The sequence below is a fragment of the Eschrichtius robustus genome, chromosome 15 (assembly GCF_028021215.1).
Source record: "Eschrichtius robustus isolate mEscRob2 chromosome 15, mEscRob2.pri, whole genome shotgun sequence".
Lineage (NCBI taxonomy): Eukaryota > Metazoa > Chordata > Mammalia > Artiodactyla > Eschrichtiidae > Eschrichtius > Eschrichtius robustus.
The window spans coordinates 87,893,118-87,912,480 of record NC_090838.1 but is presented as its reverse complement, the minus strand read 5'-3'; the positions used below and the strand labels follow the sequence as shown (position 1 = coordinate 87,912,480).

Below are 19,363 nucleotides of genomic sequence, written 5' to 3'. Positions count from 1 at the left end.
TCTGAAAGAAGGAAAACAGCTTTGAATCTGTTTTCTGTCATCATGACATTTGGCTGGAGGGAGAAGGGAGCGGTAACATATATGACTTAGTCTAGGCTCCTGCATCTGAGTTTGGGACTCTGAGAACTTGTTAGTTTAGGGGTAGAACTGTGAGGCATGGCGCTGGTAGACAGGGCGGCAGGGAAAGTTTGACAAGCAGGAGAGGTGTCTCTGACCTCAGCAGGGCGGGGAACTGATCCCAGAAGTCCCCCACCCCCTTTGGAATCCAGGAGGAAGAACTGAACTTTTTTGTGTGTACACCAGCGGTCCCCAGCCTTTTTGGCACCAGGGACTGGTTTCATGGAAGGCAATTTTTCCACGGACCGGGGCCAGGGAGGGGGATGTGGAGGGGTAGGGGAAGGGGGGATGGTTCCAGCGGTAGTGTGAGCGACGGGGAGTAGCAGACGGAGCTTCACTCCACCGCCCGCCTGCCACTCACCTCCTGCTGTGTGGCCCGGTTCCTAACAGGCCTCAGACCGGTACCGATCCGCGACCGGGTGGGGTTGGAGACCCCTGGTATAAACAACATAGCCTGTGGTGCTGCCATTCTGAGCCCATACAGTGGGCTCAGTGATAAAATACCTATCATTTATGTTACATGAGTACGTAAATGATGAAACAGATGATGATTTCCCCCTTGTAGACAAGCCTTGCTGTGGGGTGGATAGAGTTGGAGTTATCCGTGTTACGACCCATTATGTATAGAGCCACACCCCTGCCCTGTGTGTCCTTGGAGGGTCCCTGTGCCCTGGTCGAGGGCCATCCTCAGGGAGGTCCTGCAGTTTCCGTGCTGCTCTGAAATATATTCAGCAGTCACTTCCACTTGGACGTTCAGAAGCCCCCCTGCAAAGGCAGGAGAAGGAGTATTTACCTGACTTGTTTGCCGTTGTGGGTTCCCAGAGCCCCACGGATGAAGGCAGAGGAAGAGCTGTGGTGTAGCTGAGAGTGAACACGCCCAGGGTGCGGGTTTCTGCACAGAAGGCCAGAGAATGACTCTCCAGAATTCTGCCCTAGGGTCGACCTGCCCCTGCTTGCTCCGCGAGCAGGTCAGAGGGCAGTAGGGCACCCACACCTGCTCTCCCACCTCGAGGAGAAAGCAGAGAAGACAAGGAGGAAGATTTGGCCCATTGCCTGGATTCCAAGCCCACCCTGCACCCCTTAGCACCTTAAAATACTGGAGGGGAAAGTTGACAGACTGATGGCCGTGTTAAGGTGTCATCACCACGTGACACACACATCTTGGCAGCTCAGTGGCCACAGCCTCAGGAGCGGATGTGACTTTGTGTGTTTCAGGCTGCGTGGTTGGGGGGATGTGTCTGGTGAGCCATTGTTGACTGACTCACACTCATTCCACCCCACAGTTCTCTGACTCTCCCGGCATCGTGGTTCTCTGCGTTTAGCTGGGACAGACGGTACAGGAGAGCGGGTAGCTTCTAAATCTGTTAAGGATTAAGGAGTGAGCCCAGCTCCCAAACCCGCAAAGCACTGTGCTGCACAAATTCCACAGTCCGCTGACCGGGAGCCACTCATACTGGGCAGGGCTGACCTTGTCCTTTTCAACACCCCTCCTTTGGTGGTGATGTTATTTAAAAAAATGTTCTGAGAATTTATCAAGTATTGGGTAGTAGGAACAATCCACTAGCTTCATCGGAAACCAAAATTTGAGCCTTTAAGACTTAAAAACTATCATCTTTATCATCATGGTTTTTGAAGACACAGCGATCATATTTTGTGCCTTGATAGTTTTTTGGGCACAGGGGGCCGATCGAGAGGGGGAGACAAAGCACCCTTTAAAATGCATTTATGTAACACATGGTATTTGATATGATGGCACCTTAAACCCCAAAAGGATGGGATTGCAGGCTGTTGGATTTTTTCGTGTGTGACACCTTACACAGGCCCACATGCTTGACAGAGAAACTTAATGAAGATTATTACGAAAAAAGGTCTTCATTAACAAATATTTGATGACACTGCCAAGGTGACATTTTCTGACAGGATGAGTTTTTCAGGAAATACATGGAATTATTTTTAAAATCTCATTACCACATGAGGTAACGCCTGAGGAAATTTGTTTAGTGATGTTTAAGGTAGAATTACATCTAAGAGGTCCTAATCTAGGTTTCCAACCATTAAGTAGGAAACAAGGGGTCGAGGGTGGCAAACTGGCAGGTCTGATTTGCTCTGGGTGACAAGGGAAGACAACAGGGGAGACGGTACAGCTCTGATGGCAAAAGAAGGCGAGGCCTCCTGCTGTGGGTGAGGCCACAGGCTGGATCCCTCACCTCTGGGTCTGTGTCCTCGGAGGACCTGGGAGACAATTGAATGGGATCAGGGAGGTCAGTGCCTGCCCCGCTTCCCCCAGCCCACCCGCCACCCCTGCCCTGTGTCTGGGGTCCATTCCCCATGAGCCACCCTACTCCCCCTCCCCCAGTGGCAGGGCCTCTCTTTTTGAGGACAAACATGGTAAAGCAGCTGTCACCCAGGGTCACCCTGCAAAAGCCTCTGAATTCCAGGCTGCTTCCTCAGGGCTCTTTGAGCCATATTTCCCCCCAACAAAGGGCCACTTGTTAGACTCTTAAATCATCCACTTCCAGAATCATCCAGAAGCACAGACTCCAGGAAAATTGGGGGGCTGGGAGCAAGCAATGCAAACATGAGCTCCAGATTCCGCCAGCCCTCAGATAAAAATGCAGGTCAGCTTTTCCTCCTCCTCCAGACCTCACCCCACCCCATCAGTGGTTGCTTCACTGATCAGAGACGGAACTTGGTTCTCCTCGATCGGGAAGGTGTTGGTGTTTCCAGGCCCCAAGGACTCTCAGAATGACAGCTCAGACAGAAGCGAGAGTCTAGTTCCCTATAGGGAAGACCAGCCGTGACGGCCAGTGCAGGGTTGTCTGGGGACAGAGGCCCTTGTCCAGTGTCAGGGACATTCAGCTCCTCCCCAGGCCCCCAGCCTCAGGGCCAGAGTGGACCATCCACTCAGGCAGTGCACATGCAGGGGGAGCCAAGTGGAGAGTAGGCAGGGAACGTTTGTCCTTTGGGTTTATAGAGGGGTGACCCAAGGCACACGTTGTCACAGGAGAATTCATCCTCATTTGTGGAGTCACTGCGTTTGCAAAGCAGCTCATCTTGTCTGCTCTCTTGAGTCCCAGGCAGTAAGAAAAACAAAACCCCAAATCTCACCAAGTGTGGATATCCACTGTCCCTCCAGACAGGGGTAAAAATGAAGGATTCTGTATGATTGTGAAATGGACCCATCCTGCTGTGACCTTATAAGGAGGACTATCTGGGGAAGTGTCTCCCGTCCAATCGCAGGGGACCTCCTGAGTCATCAGCCACAACAGTGGGAGCCAAAGCCACAGGTACAGAGGGAGTCGTGGCCAGGTGTCCTGTGGTTTAGTTTCAAAGCAATTTTTCTTGTTTTATTCCCGTAAGAACCCCAATCGCTAAAACCACAGAACTAAAAGAGATTATGTTCACTTAGAGCCATTTCTCCCCCCATTTTGGTAATTGTCTTCTCCCCATCGACAGGAATAAGCTTTGTACTTGCACTGGAAAATACAAGGGACTTTATGTTAACAGGGAAAATACGTTCCTCTGCAGGGGGTGGTCCCCGCGTCAGTGGCGCGCTTGCGAACAGCGTCTTCCTTCCGTTTCCTCCTCTAGTTTGGTGGCGGGGGTGGGGGGCTGCTGGGCACGTGCTCCTGTGTGGCCCAGGGTTGTGGGAAAGACCCTGAGCGAGATGCACCCGGGCCCCTGGGAACCCCTCACTCCTGTGTCTTCTTGTCGCCGCTTCCTTCCTGAGGAGGGCATTTACTAAATCATCGTGAGGTGCATAAAATTATGGTCTCAGGTTAAAATGTAAGCAATGCACCACCTCACACCCATTCCGATGGCTACTATTAAACAGAAAAAAAAGAAAACAGAAAATAACAAGTGTTGGAGAGAACATGAAGACAGATGTTGGTACCCTGTGCCCTCTTGGTAGGAATGTAAAGTGGTGCAGCCACTGTGGAAATCAGTATGCCTTGAAAAATTAAACATAAAATCACTTTATGATCCAGTGATTTCATTTCTGGGTATGGACCCAAAAGAACTGAAAGCAATTTCTCACAGACATATTTGTACACCCACGTTCATAGCAGCATTACTCATAGTAGTTAAAGCGTGAAAGCAGCCCAAGTGTCTTGGGCTGGATGAGTGGACACACATAGTGTGGTATATACCCACAGTGGAATATTACTCAGTCTTGAGGAGGAAGGAAATTCTGACACAGGATACAAGATGGATGAACCTCAAAGACATTGCGCTAAGTGAAATGAGCCAGGCACGAAAGGACAAGTATTGTCTGATTCCACTTATACGAGGTACTTAGTCAAGTTCATAGCGACAGGAAGTAGAAGGGTGGGTTCCGGGGCTTGGGGCAGAGGGATCGGGGACTTAGTGTTTAATGGGCATGGAGCTTTAGTTTTACAAGAGGAAAAGTTCTGGAGGTGGTGGGTGGTGATGGATGCACAATGACATGAATGTATTTAATACCAATGAACGGTACACTTAAACGTGGTTAAGATGCTAAATAAAAGAAACCGGAAAATAAAACACTTTGGGAAAAAATGTGAACTTGACACTAATGTTGAGCACCATGCTGGAACAGAAAGCTGTGTTTGTTTGTTAGTTTGCAGGTGGCAGGGTTGTCACTAAAGCCCAGCCCCTCCCAAGGTCTCCCTCTGCACCTTGCTCCCCCGGGTGCGCAGTGGGTGCCCGTCTGCTACTTTATGCTGATAAGTGTCTTTGCAGGAGAACCCGGTGTTGCCATCACTCTTCCACGTGACTCCCCCCAACCCCTTCCTCCCAGGCGACACTTTTGCCCTTTGCTGCCTTTCAGTTACTTCCTGCCGAGGTATGAACTAGTAAAATATTTGAGACTTAACAGGGGTAACTTAACAGACAGATTGTCCCAAGAGAAGGCGTGAAGGTACAGAACCCTAGAGTGAGCAGTGATGGGATGCTGAGAGCAGGGCTTGGCATGGGCTGTGCCCCAGCCTGTGAAAATCACACCCTTGAGCCACCCCCATGGCTTCCAGAGACAGGGCCAAGCCTGACTCCGCCCTTGGAGGAATTGGGCTGGTCGGTTTCATGGGAGAAAGTAGCTCTTGTCTGAAGCACCTGTGCAGCTGCCGTGGGTGGGCGAAGGCAGAGTTACTGGCTACAGAGCACCTAGGACTCAGGTTCTTGGAAATGAGTGATGGGCCTGCAGGGTTTGGCTCGACACTTCAAACCCCCAGCCCAGAGATGAGCCCGGTGAAAGGGGAGGTTGATGTGCTGGCTGTACCGTTTCCTCGGGGAAGCTGATGGCTTGGCCTGTGTGCTCCTTGTTCCCTGAAGGTCTGTGTGGTTTCCTCGTCCCGGCCGCAGTCTCCTGACCAGCTCTTCTCCAGGCAAGCGAGCGACACCTCCGTCTCCCCCAGGACCTCGGACAGCAGTGTGGCACCCGTGGCTGATTTCGATTATCCCCCAGAATCCTCCTCCTGCCTGGACAACTCTGCGGCCAAGCACAAGCTCCTGGTCAAGCCCCGCAACCAGCGGTGCAGCAAAATGCGGCGCCTGTCCTCGGTAACCGGGCAGGGGCAGGGTGGGCGGGCCGCCCTGGTCCCGTGAAGCCAAAGCACTGCACGAGCGAGTTCTCAGTTCCCAGAGGGACAAGCTGATGACTGCCTGGGCAGCACGCCAAAGAGGGGTCTGTCCTTACAGGGGCAGCACCCGTGTGCTGCTAAGTAGGTCCTCGCCCCAGGCAGTGTCCACTCTAGCTGTTCAGTTTCTCCCTTGGTCATTCACGCGTTTGTTCATCCATTCATGGATTCAGCTAACGTCCACGACATGTCAGCTCTGTGACTAGCGTTGCTCCAGGGCTAGAAGTACAGTCTTCTCACGGAAGACTGGCAATAAACAAGTGAGCACCTCCATTTACAAAGGTCACGTCCGTGTATAGCCAGTGCCATGGAGGAAGTGCCCATGGTGATGGGCAGGTGGGCTGCTTTCCACAGGACGTTCATGGGGAGCCTCTTTGGGGAGGACCTCAGAACACATCCCCCAGGGGCTGAGCAGGAGGTATCCTGAGCAGGGGACACAGCCGGTCCCAAGGCCTGGGGTGGGAGACAGCTTGGTGAGTGCCAGAAGCAGAAGGGAGGCCAAAGCGTGTTGAGTGAGGATGGAAGGAGGTGGGCAGGGCCCGGCTGTGCCAGGCCTGCAGTGTGGACATCACACTGAAGACAGTGGGAAGGCAGGGGACCCAAGGCACAGAGCAGGTTCTTGGTAAGTGTTGCAGAATGAAGACCGAATGAATGAATAAATGAGTGCTTAGGCGGGGAGGGGCATATCTGATTTAGGTTGAAACCATGAGCACCCCCAGCTCCTGCGGCATGGTCACGGTCCCACGGTCCTCGCGGGGGGCGGGGCGGGGACCAGGGGCTCGAGGTCCATGTAGGGTTGTCACCTTCTCTGCTGCCCAGTGGTGCCTGCAATGCCTCATCCCCAGAGGAGCTGAGAAGCGGGGTGTGGGGTCCACCTGGCCACAGAGAATGACGGGGCTGAGAAAGAGATGTTCATAGACCAACATCCCCTCCCTCCTTCCCTCGAGACAAGATCGTGGGGTGTTGATAAGGTACCCTGGACCAGCTCGGCACTTCAGCTGGGGGCAGTGGGCTGGGGCCTCTCGGGGATGTCAGGGACTCCCTGGAGAGAGTGGCTTTTCTTCTGGGCATGTGGAAGGCGCTTTTTAACCTCATGCCAGCAAAGTCGACTTTTGAGGGGACTAATGCTGGGGAAAGAAGGAGGCTGTGTGACCTTCAGGCTAATGTGCTCTCATGGAAACTGGGGACCTGGGTACTTGGGCAAATGCTTATCTGTCCAGTGCCTTCACAGTTAAAGGCTCAGTACTGTGGGGACTTGCAAGGCCTAGTAACTCTGACCTGCCTGTCCTCGTGTTGAGTGTAGCCACACGACAAGGGCAAAGCCGGCTCCCTGTGGCCCCCAAGTCTGGGCTTTCTTCCCATGGGGATGCCTTCTGCCCTGGAAGGGTGTGTGTAACCAGCCATCACCTGGCCAGGATGGCCGCGGGAAGCCCATCTCATACTCCCAGTGGAAATGCAGCATTCCTTCCTGCTGCCCCCTGGGCAGAGCTGTACCTCTTTCTTTACTTTTGAACTTGACTTAGCTCTTGAAGCCCATTTTATAGAATAAGAGGAAATCTGCTTTAGGCAGTCTGGGTAAACACAGTCATTCCTTGATTTAAACTCTGTCCTTTGCACATCTTCCCCCCCTTTCTGGGTCGGGCGCAGGCATGGATACATTATGTTTTTGGAGGTGTCCGTATTTTCCTGAATGCACAGAGGTGTCTGGCCGGTGGTCACCAGTGTCACTGTTGGGTCCTACGTTGGAGGCCTCTGTCCTTCAGTGTCTGCAGCCTCCTTTGCCCTTTGATCATGAGGTCCCTTCTCCTAACCATGAGGACCTTCCTCTGGGGACCACGTGCTTTCAGATGTTCCTGTTCTGCTCCAAGGGTGGGGAAGAGCTGCCACGCTGCCCCCTCTGCTGCCCTCCTGACCCTGGGGACTTCTGGAGGTTCCCTGTCCCTTTGGGCTTCACTGGACAGCGAGGTCCAAGTTTCCCCTGCTTCTCTGATCTCCTGTAACATTTGGGGTTTCTTTCTCCATCACCCACTCTGTCATGCCCACCCCCCGCAGACTCAGGCATCTTCAGTTTCCACTTCAGTCTCTTCTGCTGCTGTCCAAGCTCTATCGTCCATTTGGGCAGAAGAGCTGTCCACGCCCGGCCAGGCATCCTCTGCCATCAGTGGCGTAAACTCTCTACTCCACGTCATGTAGGCTCTCAATCTTTTGGAGCATTGGGGAAAAAAGGGGCTTTTCTTAACCTTAAAAATCCCATCTTGCACAGGAAAATGAACAAACAAAAAACCTTGGCTGTCAAGATTGTGATCCTTATTACAAGTTTGAAAAACATATTCAGGGCTGCATTTGGTTGGATCCATCTGCCCCCACCAAAGCAGGAGCTGGGGAAGAGGAACACACGAAAGACCAACATAGTTTTTGGTTGTCTCAGCATGTTGGTTACCCTGCTGCTCAGAACTGTGCCCCGTGCATGGCTCCGGCGCAGTAGAAGTGGAATGCCCGTAAATGTTTATACTGACATCTCACCACGCCGGCTGGGCCTCATCCCAACCCAGGCAGTGCCAGGAGAGGGAATATTATTAACTCTGTTCTGTCGGGAGCAGCGTGATTAGATGACTAGGCCGAGGTCGCCTGGCTGGCAGAGCTGCCAACAAGTCCCGGGTGTCAGAAACAGATGCTTCCTCTCCACACCGGCACTGCCCATTGTGCCCATGCTCTGCCCATAGATGATGTGCATGCCGCCCAAAGACACTTTCTTTCTGGCGAGAGGAGGTAGATGAGCAGGCAGCCATGATAGAGTCTCCATCTGGGTGCGGGCTGAGCAATGGGTCCCCTGCTTCCGATTCCTCGGGAGGGTTCCGGGGGGTGAAGCTGCTCTGAGGGCCCAGAGTGGGAGGCAAGGTGTGGGTGGTGGAGGTGGAGTGGGTATCCGCATCCTTCCTGCTGTCCTGGCCAGAGAGCCCAGGCTCGGGTAGGAGCCGCTTTGTTCCCTGCAAAGCCTCTGCTCAGCATCGGGGGCCACCCTCTGGAGTGCACGCTCCGTGCCAGCCTTCCTTCTGCCTGGCCTCCCACCATAATCACTCGGAGCTGCCAGTGGCTCAAGCTGGATGTGCTCAAGCCAGGCCTGCTCCTCAGCTTTATGTTGACTTAATGTGGGTTCCAATAGTTTAAAAACATGAGCCACCATCCTAAAAGGGTTTCCACATCAAGGATTTCCTGTAGTAACAAAAGGCCAATAACACCTTAGGAACCTGCAGCTTTTGAAAGTTCTTCTGGGGATTTCACATCTTCCCCTTTTGAAATCCAGAGGAATAGGGTTGTGCATCTTGGCAAAGCTAGCTTAGGTGTCGTCACAAACATCCCAATTATCTTGTGTTAGCAAGCAGATACCAGCTGGAAAATGTTAAAATAACAACAACAACAAAAACCTATTGCAAACACTCCCCTGGGTGTTTGCTAAAAAGAAGGAAGGAGGGCACTGCCCTTGTGCAGCAGCCTGGGTGACTCTGTAAAGTCTAAAGACAGGTCTAAGATCAGGAACTTTTAAAAACCACCAGCCTCAATGCCCTCAGCCTTTCGGTCATTTTCACATTTGCTTGTGAATGATTCATGACTACCTTGATCTCCTTTCCTTCCTAAGAGAGCAAGAACTGACTTTGTGGTTGGTAGGGAGGAAGTGGACTAAATCTAGATTCCAGAGACTTTTCGGAAGAAAAATAGCACGAGGCCGTGACTTACTGCCAAGCCAGGCAAGGCTTCCTATAGGAGTGGAATCAGAGATTGCTCTGGGGGTGCTAGTGGAGCCCTGGAGGTGTGGGGTGGAGGGCAGCCGGCCAGTCACTCAGGCCCAGAGTCTGGCACATAAAATAGCAGGGGCTTGGCTTGACCTGAGCAGGGAGTGGGAGAAACCATTTAAAACGGCAGAATAGATTGTCTATTTTATGTATAGTAGTGTGTGTATGTTAATCCCAGCCTCCTAATTTATCCCTCCCCCCACCTGAGACTCTGAAAAAGAATAGATATATGTATAACTAAATCACTTTGCTGTACACCTGAAACTCACACAACATTGTAAATCAACTATACTCCAGCATAAAATAAAAATTTTTAAAAGACAAAATAAAACGGCAGAATATAAGACTTCAAATTTAGCTGAACAGTTTGGGCTTTATCCTGTCAGCTATGGTTTGCTATTGACCATGTTGGACATGATAGGAATCATCTTTCAGGCAAACCAGCCTGTCTTTGCTATGAGGGTGCATCCCTGGAGAGAGAAGGAATTGACAGGGGACACCGGCTCTGAGGCAGCACAGGGGGTCAGAGAGGGCAACAGCTTTGCCCCTGGGCCACCTATTAGCTCAGCCTTGGCCAAGGCAGGGACCTCTCTGAGTTCCCAGTTCTCCAGGTGCAAGGAGGAAATAATAATCCTCTCCTCACTGGAGCTAATCAGGGAGTTAGTGAGATAACCGTGTCGAGCACAGAGCGTGGCAGACCTCGCTGTTGCTGGTCCCCTTCCCTTTGCTTCACTCTGTAGAGCAGTGTCCACTGGTTTCTAGCTTGGCCTCGGGAGCCTCAGGCAACATTTATTTTAGGGGCATAACGGCCTCAGTTCTGCTGAAAGCTGAACTTGGGAGGCAAGATTCCAAACAGACCAGTAAGGGAGGATTAAGAAAAGACAGCTGTGTGTGAATGTCCACTTCAGTGCCAGCTTTAGAGACATTCTGCTTCCCTTAAACCTAATTAAACCTTGAACAAAATTGGGAGGCCATAGGCTTTCTTTTTTTTTTTTTTTTTTAGATTTATTTATTCATTTAATTTAATTTTTTTGTTTTTTTTTTTGGCTCCATTGTGTCTTTGCTTGCACCCAGGTTTTCTCTAGTTGCTGAGAGCGGGGGCTACTCTATTCGTCCTAATGATGCTGTCTTTTGCCCACTTTATTTCTCTTAGAGAGCGCAGTCCGAATCCCTGAGCGATCTGACGTGTACCCCAGAGGAGGAGGAATACGACGAGAAGCCGCTACCCAAAGTCAGCACGGAGGAGAAGCCCAGTTCTGGACAGCAGGAGGGGGGACAGGACAGAGGCGCCGAGCCTGGGGGGCAGGCGACCATGCTGCCACCTGCGGGGCTCCGTGCGCGGCGGGCGCGCCTGCAGCACTGCCCAGCGTTCACCGCCAGCACCGAGGAGGAGAACCCCCCGGGGGAGAACCCCTCCAGCCGTCTGGCTACCCCGGAGGTCATGGAGGTCACAGAGCCCGCGTGGAGCCCAGCCCCCCGCTCGGAGTCCCCGTCTTGGCCAGAAGGCTCTCCGCACCCTCACCCTAATCCCGACAGCGAAAGCCCGAGGGAGGAGCTGTCCCTGGAAACCCGGTGTCCCCCCGGCGGGGACACCGCGGACGAGGTGGTTTGTGCTTCGGGAGACGTGGAGGGTCGGTTATCTCCCTGCATCCCCGAGGGGGACACGACCCCTCCCGAGCCCGGCCCCATAGCCACCCCGGAGACGCCCTCTGGTCCCGACGGGCCAGACCACACCGGCCCGAAGGAGGTGCGGCTGACCCTGGACGCGCCGTGTCCCGAGGGCGCAGGGCCAGAAGCCCCCGCCCCCAGCCCGCCGGCCCCCAAGAGCTGCTTGAAGCACAAGGCCTCGGCCGCGACAGCGAACGCGAGCCTCGGCGCGGCCCCCTCACCGCCTGCCTCCGAGTCGCCTGCAGAGGAGCCCGCACCCCGATCCCTGGACCAGGAGGCGGCGCCCCCGGAGCCCCCCAGGGCCGAGCGGGAGGGGTCCCCCACGGAGGCGGCGGCGCCGGAGCGCAAGATGGAGCGAGGAGGCCGCGAGGCGCGGGCCGCCAAAAAGTTCTCGGTGTCGTCGGGCCGCGAGTGGCCGCGCGCGGGGGGCCGCCTGCTGGAGCCCCGAGGCCCCGCCGTCCGGCTGCCGCTTCTCAGGAGCGGTCCGGCCTGGAAGAGCGAGGCCGCCCTCGAGGACCTCCCGGCGCCCGCCGAGCCCCAGGCCCCGAAGCCCGGCCCTCGGAAGCCGGCCGCCCCGGCCGAGCGCGGCTCTCCGGAAGCGGCCACCGCGGACCCCGGCCCAGCCGCCCGGGAGAGGCCCGCGGGCGGGGACGGAAGCCCCTTCCCCGTCAAGCTCCGCTCCACGTCTCTGTCCTTCAAACACAGAGAAGCGCCCTGCCCGGAGGGGAGGGGAATCAAGAGGTACAGCGCGGAGGTCAGGCTGGAGAAAGGAGGGCTGACCTTGCTCTCTAGGAACGACAAGGGTCCGCCCGGGACGGGCCCGGCCGCCCGAGGCGCCAGGTCTCCCAACGAGCCGGGGAAGGCGAAGACCAGGTCCGCCGAGCAGCTCAGCTCCAAGCCGCCCCTGCCCAGGAAGCCGCTGCTGCAGGCCCTCACCCTCCCCCAGCTGCCCGCGCCCCCCGACGCCAGCCCCCGGGACCCCGAGAAGGTAGGGCCGCCCGCCGACCCCAGGAAGGAGAGCCAGGCGGCGGAGAGGAAGTCGCCCCACAGGGCAGCTGGTAAGAGGCCCGCGTGGAGCAGCCTGGGGAGGGTGTTTGCGAAGGGTCAGGGCCATGGGGAAGTCACGTCAGTTGGAATGTCTTGCTGGACGTCCGCGAGGTATTGATATATAAATGCATTGGGTAAAAACCTTGCCGGGGAACTGGAGGAAAAGTCAAAATTCCTGTTGGTACCACCAACATGTTTGATCAAGAGTTAGGAATAGAGACTGGGGAAGGGAAACAAATATCAGGGCTTTGTGTAAGTTCTGAGAAGTCAGGAAAATGTAGAAACTCATTTTGCAGCGTCTTCCGAGAGGAGCTGGGCCCCTCAGTGGATCACTCAGATGCTTCTTCCTCCAGAGGGGTATCCCTCCCGGGCAATGTGTGCTCTCATGGGTGGAGGCCCTCCTGGGCCTCGCCTGGTTCTTGGTTATAAATGAAGCATCTGGCTCCACTGTCACTTAGCATTATTCCGACCTTTCCCCCAAAGGAAGACTTTCATCCTGTTTAATAATAATAATCAGGATCACAGGGCCCAGCCTCACACAGGAAGAGTCCTATCTATTGGAGTCACGAGTCTTTGTAAAATCTGAGTTCTTCATCAGGTGGACCTGAACTGTCCCAAAAGGGAGATGGTGTTAAGACTGGGACAGAATGTAAGAATCTTGTAAAGCAACTGTCTTTTAAAATGAGTAGAGACAAAATAGATGACCTTTCTCTGTCTTTGACATTTGTCACTTTATATAGTGTTTCAGATGGAATCTGTTGGAAACGGGTATTTTCAGTGGCGCTAAAGAATCTCTCGTTGCTGGTTTCTTTTATTGATGGAAATCAGTGTACCAAAAATGGAACTAGACATGCAAGTCGTGTGTGTGTGTGTGTGTGTGTGTGTGTGTGTGTGTGTGTGTGTGATGGGAGCACAAAGGAGAAATTTTCCATGGCAGATTTTATAAAACAACACAACTTTCAGGATATTTTAAGTGGCTGCTCTAAGTTCAGGACTCTGTTTAATCACTGAATTGTGGAACAGAGAGGAAATAGAACCCAGTTCTCTTAGGGACCCCCCACCTTAAAAGGAGGATGAAGGGCACACACAAAGACAGGTTTAAAGACATTCTAGTCTTTTGTGTCTTCTTCCTAGGACGTTAGTAAAAGTGCAGTGTATAAAGGTCTCTAAATTCTTAAGGCGATACCCAAAGATGCAGGCGATTCCCGGGAGAAGTTTCGGGAAAACGCCCCCAGAAGAGCTGGCACGTGCAGCCTTCCTGATCCAGGCCCCTTGGCTCCGCTGTGATTTGCTGTTGCTGCTGCTGCTACATTAGGATAATCAGTGAGGGAACTTTGGGGGAGGTTCAAGCTGTAGCTGATTATCCACTCTGCAAATTTCCAGGTTATTGAAGCTATTATAGAGTGATTCAAAAAGCCATTGAAATAGCCAGGGCGGAGGAGGGTGCAGATAAAACCCTGACATCAGCACCATCCACCTTCGTGGGCTAGAGTTGAAGGTGTCTCTCGCAGGCTTGCTGAATGAAGAGAACTAAAAGACAGGATACTCAGATTCATGGTCAGATCTGGAAAAGAAGCTTCAGAGGGCGATGCTTGACAGATTGATAATTTATAACTTCCTCAGCTTAAGCTGTGAGAGTCAGGCTTTGTTCACTGTCAACTGGCTGGAATGGTCTGTAGTTAGAGAGCTTCTGGTTTTTCTTTTGATTTGTAAAATACAATATAATATTTATTAACGGCTTTGCTTAAATAGAAGAGAATCGTGTTGTCCGACTAGCTTTATTAGCACTCCCTAAGCCACAGAAGTAACTGACTCAGATGAATTCTGGAGTGGAAGAATCTAGGTTGCTTTAGGGGGCAAGGGTAGTGATTTTCATTTCGATGCAAAGAGAGGAGATAATTCTTACATTCTGTTGGGAACCGACCCTCCCAGGGTGGACGGTATTTGAGGGACGGGAGCCAGGCAGGCTGGGGCTGCTGTCTGGTGCCCCCTGGGACCGTGGGGTCTGGGGGCTGTCTCCTGCAGGCCAGAGTGGAATCTCAGAGCCCCAGGCTCCCAGACCCCATCAGTGAAGCAGCCTCCACCCCTTCCCCAGACCCTGGGTCTGCTTGTGGTTCAATTCGTTATTATTTCTGCTCTCGTCCTCATGGCTCCCAAATTATAGCAGCTGAAGGCAATTAAATTCATATAAAACATACAGATAATAAAATGTTGTAATAACAGTATTACCCAGTTTTCCAGGAAGGCCTAATTATTGCTGTTTATTATCTCGTGGTGGCAGGTGCTTTTACCCAGAGCTCCCAGATGGGCTGCCATCTCCCCTGCCCCCCTTCCAGGGGTGAGCACCGTAAAGCTGGGTTATGGAGGTGTCCCAGATGGGCACAGTTCCATCTCGGGGACTCCAGCTACTCTGTCCCAGCACTCCTGCTGCTTCCCCCACCTGCCCCTTACACCCTGTCTTCCTTCCTTGAAGATGGAGAGACCCCGGGGGTGTGGGATTCAGGGAGGATAAGGTGGTTGTTGGCAATAAACAGAGGAGCCCAGCTTGCCGACCGGGCTGAGCCTCACAGGGCACCTTGGGGTGGTCGCTGTGAACCCAGTACATTTGTGCTCATTGCCGCAAAGGAGACCAACCAGTCTGCTCACTTGCCGTAGGAGGTGAATGGCCCTGGCTTATCAGCCCTGTTCATGTGTGCAGACACTCCCCATCCTCCTGTTGGGCCAATCCGTCCCAGTCTAAATCACCAGTCTGGAAGCAGCTTCCTGCGCACAGGATTAGAAATGGAACAGGAAAAATGGTGAAATACACAAAACATAGAGAAAAAAGTAGTCGTCCGTAGGTCCACTCTCTGGATGTTATCCCTGTTGGCCTTCCTTCTAGTCTCCTGTGTGTGTGTGTGTGTGTGTGTGTGTGTGTGTGTGTGTGTTTTATTTGCTATGTAGTGGTGGACACTTGTTGGATATTTTGGAGAGTAGCTGGACAAAGTGCTGTTCTCACCAGGGGCCTCATTTGATAACTGGCCTCTGCCCCTAGTCCATGCTCGTTCCCTCCAGACTGGGCTGGTGACAGTGGCACACCAGGTCCTGGAGCCAGTCCTCACTCATTCATGCATATTCGTTCTTTCAACAAACATTGATGTACTCCTGCCGTGCACACTGCACTGTGCTGGCCCCAAAAGGTGGTCAGGAAGAGCACGCCAGCCTCACTGTCCGGGAGCTTAGGGGCCTGGGGAGGCAGGTGGCGGCGACTGTAGGTAGATGCCCATCTTTCTTTGGATGGCAGGGAGATTTTCTGGAGGAAATGAGCTCAAAAAGACTGTCACCGTCTCTAATGACAAAGTTATTTCAGTGTATTCAAGTTCATTTGAGTAGAATACAAGGAGTTTGGTGGGATTTTGTGTTGGTTTTTTTTTTTTTGTATAAAAAAATATATATATATATACAGGTCTTTTATTCTTAAAGAAAAGCAACTTTGTTCACACCTGCCTTTCTTTTTAGCCTTATCTGTACCCTCATGGTCCCTTCCTGGCAAGTGTGGTCCACACCCTGGGCCTCCATTTCCCCGCCTTCCCTGTGCTCCTCAGACTGTGTACATCCACTCATCCTTGCTTGCCTCCCAGTAGGATCACTCTCCTCGGCTAGGACACCCCCGTAGCAGAGCCCGTAGTGAAGCCACACCCCCTCAACAGTTGTGCTGGTGGTCCTGCAGGTTCCCTTCCCTCGCCACTCTGCCCCTCAGGTGGTCCCGGTCATAAGAGTGCAGAGCAATGCAAAGGCTGAATCCCGGCTTTCTAGCCAGAGAATCTTGGGGTGTGAAAAACCACAGAAAGGAGACACCTGAGAAGGGTCCTTCACATACAGGTATGAAATCCTGGGCTTGGCCCTGAGATGCACCTGCAGATCAGCACAGAAAAACCTTTGAGAATTTTAACAGGACCAAGTCTCAACATAATACTCAAAATGTCTAGGATACAAACCAAAATTATTCAACCTACAGAGTACCATGAAAACCAAAAAAATTCTCAAAGAAAGAGGCAATCAACAAGCATCAACCCTGAGATGATCCAAAGGTTGGAATTATTAGAAAAAGACGTTAAAGCAACTGTTATACCATGGTTCCAAGATGTAAGGGTGAGCACGCTTGAAACAAATGGAAAGATCCTCTGTAAACAAATAGAAGCTATTTTAAAAAGCCAGAGAGAAATTTTAGAACAGGAAAATATGATAACAGAAATTAAAAATTCATTGGAAGAGTTCACTAGGAGAATGGAGATGATAGAAGAAAGGGTCAGTGAACTTAAAAATAGATCGATAGAAAACATCCTGAACACAAAGAGAAAAGAAGATTTTTAAAAAAGCCTTGGGGGCCAGAGCAACAATATTAAAAAGTCTAACACTCATGTCATAGGAGTCCAAGAGAAGAGGAGAAACAGATTTGAATAGAAAAAAATATCTGAAGAAATAATGACTGAAAACTTCCTACATTTTGGAAAAACAAATTTACAGATCCACGGAGCTCAGGCAAATTACTTTTGCACCCTTGTAGAAAATGTGGCCATATCGTTTGGTTTTACTTCACCTTTTCAACAAATGGTTGTGGAGCATGTAAACATCCATATGCAAAAACGTGAACTTTGACCAAAGTCTCACATCATATACAAAAATTAACTCAAAGGATTCACTGACCTGCAAGTAAAATGAGGGGACCTCCCTGGTGGTCCCGTGGCTAAGACTCTGTGCTCCCAATGCAGGGGGCCTGGGTTCAATCTCTGGTCAGGAAACTAGATCCCACATGCTGCAGCTAAGACCCAGCGCAGCCAAATAAATAAATAAATAAATATATATTTTTAAAAAGGTAAAATGAAACTATAAAACTTGTAGGAACTTAGGAAAAAAATTTTGGAGCGTAGGACTAGGCAAAGAGTTCTTAGACTTGACATCAAAGCATAATCCATAAAAGGAAAAATTGATGAATTGGACTTAAGAATTTAAAACTTTTGCTCTGCCAAAGACCCCATTAAGAGGATGAAAAGACAAGCTACGCGTTATGAGAAAATACCTGCAAGCCGTATATCCAGTGAAGGACTGATATCTAAAATATATAAAGTAGTCTCAAAACTCAACAGTACAAAACCAAAAATACATTAGAAAATGGGCAAAAGATATGAATAGATATTTCACCAGAGAGAATATACAGATGGCAGATAAGCACATGAAAGATACTCATCATCATTAACCATTAGAGAAACATCAGTAAAAACCCATAATGAGATACCGTCACACGCATGTTAGAATGGCTAAAATTTAAAATGCTAATACCATGTGCCCGGGGGGTTGCGGGACAACTGGAATTCTCACGCATCGCTAGTGGAAATGCACAACAGTACAGTCACTTTGTTTTTGTTTTTTGTTTTTATTATTTTTATTTATTTATTTGGCTGTGCCAGGTCTTATTGTGGCCAGCAGGCTCCTTAGTTGCAGCACGTGAACTCTTAGTTGCGGCATGTGTGTGGGATCTAGTTCCCTGACCAGGGATCAAACTCGGGCCCCCTGCATTGGGAGCGTGGAGTCTTAGCCACTGGGCCACCAGGGAAGTCCCTGGTACAGTCACTTTGGAAAACAATTTGGCAGCTTCTTACAAAATTAAAAGTACACTTACCTTACAGCCCACCAATCCCACTTCTAGGTATTTATCCTAGATAAAGGAAAACTTAGGTTACACAAAAGCCTGAACACAAATGTTTATAGCAGCATTATTCATAATCATCAAAAACTAGACACAACCCAAATATCCCTCAACTGGCCAGTGGATAAACAACCCACACAATGGAATATTAGTCAGCAGTAAAAAGGAATGAACTGTTGACACACACGATAACGGATGGATCTCAAATGCATATGCCAAGTGAAAGTAGCCAGTCTCAAAAGATTATCAACTGTAGGATTCCATTTATATGATGTCTGAAAGAGGCAACAATACAGAGACAGAGCAGATCAGCAGATGTCAGGGTTTAGGAGTAGAGGTGGGGTCTGACTACAAAGGGGTAGTACCAGGGAATTTTGTGGGGTGTTGATATTGTTCTGCAGCCCATTTGTGATGGTTGTTAGAAGAATCTAAGCATGTGTTCAAACTCAGAACTGTACGACAGAAAAGATGAATTTCACTATATGTAAATTTTAAAATAATCTTTTAAATGGCACAAAAAATAAGTAGTAGCCTCCTTTCCACCCACCTCTGAACCTCTAATCGCCCACACACACACACACACACACACTCACACAGAAGGAACCACACTAAACAGATTCATCCCAGCTCTTTTCCCATGGCCATTGCGGTCATAGCTACATCAATGTTGATATATAGGCACAGCAGTCCTTTTTTAAAAATCACAAAAATGCATATTGGCTTGCAATTAGATGTTTTCAGTCTACAATAAAGACTGGACGGGCTTCCCTGGTGGTGCAGTGGTTGAGAATCTGCCTGCCAATGCAGGGGACACGGGTTCGAGCCCTGGTCTGGGAAGATCCCACATGCCGCGGAGCAACTAGGCCCGTGAGCCTCACTACTGAGCCTGCGCGTCTGGAGCCTGTGCTCCGCAACGGGAGAGGCCGTGACAGTGAGAGACCCGTGCACCGCGATGAAGAGTGGCCCCCGCTTGCCGCAACTGGGGAAAGCCCTCGCACAGAAAGGAAGACCCAACACAGCCAAAAATAAATTAATTAGTTAATTAATTAATTAAAAAAAAAAAAAGACTGGGCATCTTTTCTGATGAGAATGAGCCACTTGTCCTCATTCTTTTTAAGGGCTACAGAGTACATGTACCATATTTTATTTAGCCATTCCCCTACTGAAGGGAGTTCCAATTGTTTTGAGGTTTTTTTTCCCTTTTGCTAACAGTGGTGCAGTCACCCTCCGTGTTCGTTTTAGCTCTGTGTATTCACACAGTTGTTTCTCCAGGTTAGATTCTTTTTTGTCTTCTTCTTTTTTTTCTTTTTTGACTGCGCTCTGTGGCTTATGGGATCTTAGTTCCCCGACCAGGGATTGTACCCCGGCTCTTGGCAGTGAAAGTGTGGAGTCCCAACCACTGGACGGCCAGGGAATTCCATATCTAGGCTAGATTCTTA

At 51.0% G+C, this 19,363-nt stretch overlaps 1 protein-coding gene across 1 annotated transcript in view; it reads left to right on the top strand.

The window, feature by feature from the left end:
* The window catches only part of CRACDL (CRACD like), a 47,659-nt gene that overhangs the window by 14,893 nt on the left and 13,403 nt on the right, over positions 1–19,363 (top strand). The window contains exons 5-7 of the mRNA XM_068564762.1: positions 1,759–1,770; positions 5,490–5,655; positions 10,677–12,249. Of these exons, the coding sequence (XP_068420863.1) occupies positions 1,759–1,770; positions 5,490–5,655; positions 10,677–12,249 (1,751 nt within the window). The remainder of the gene's footprint in view (positions 1–1,758; positions 1,771–5,489; positions 5,656–10,676; positions 12,250–19,363) is intronic.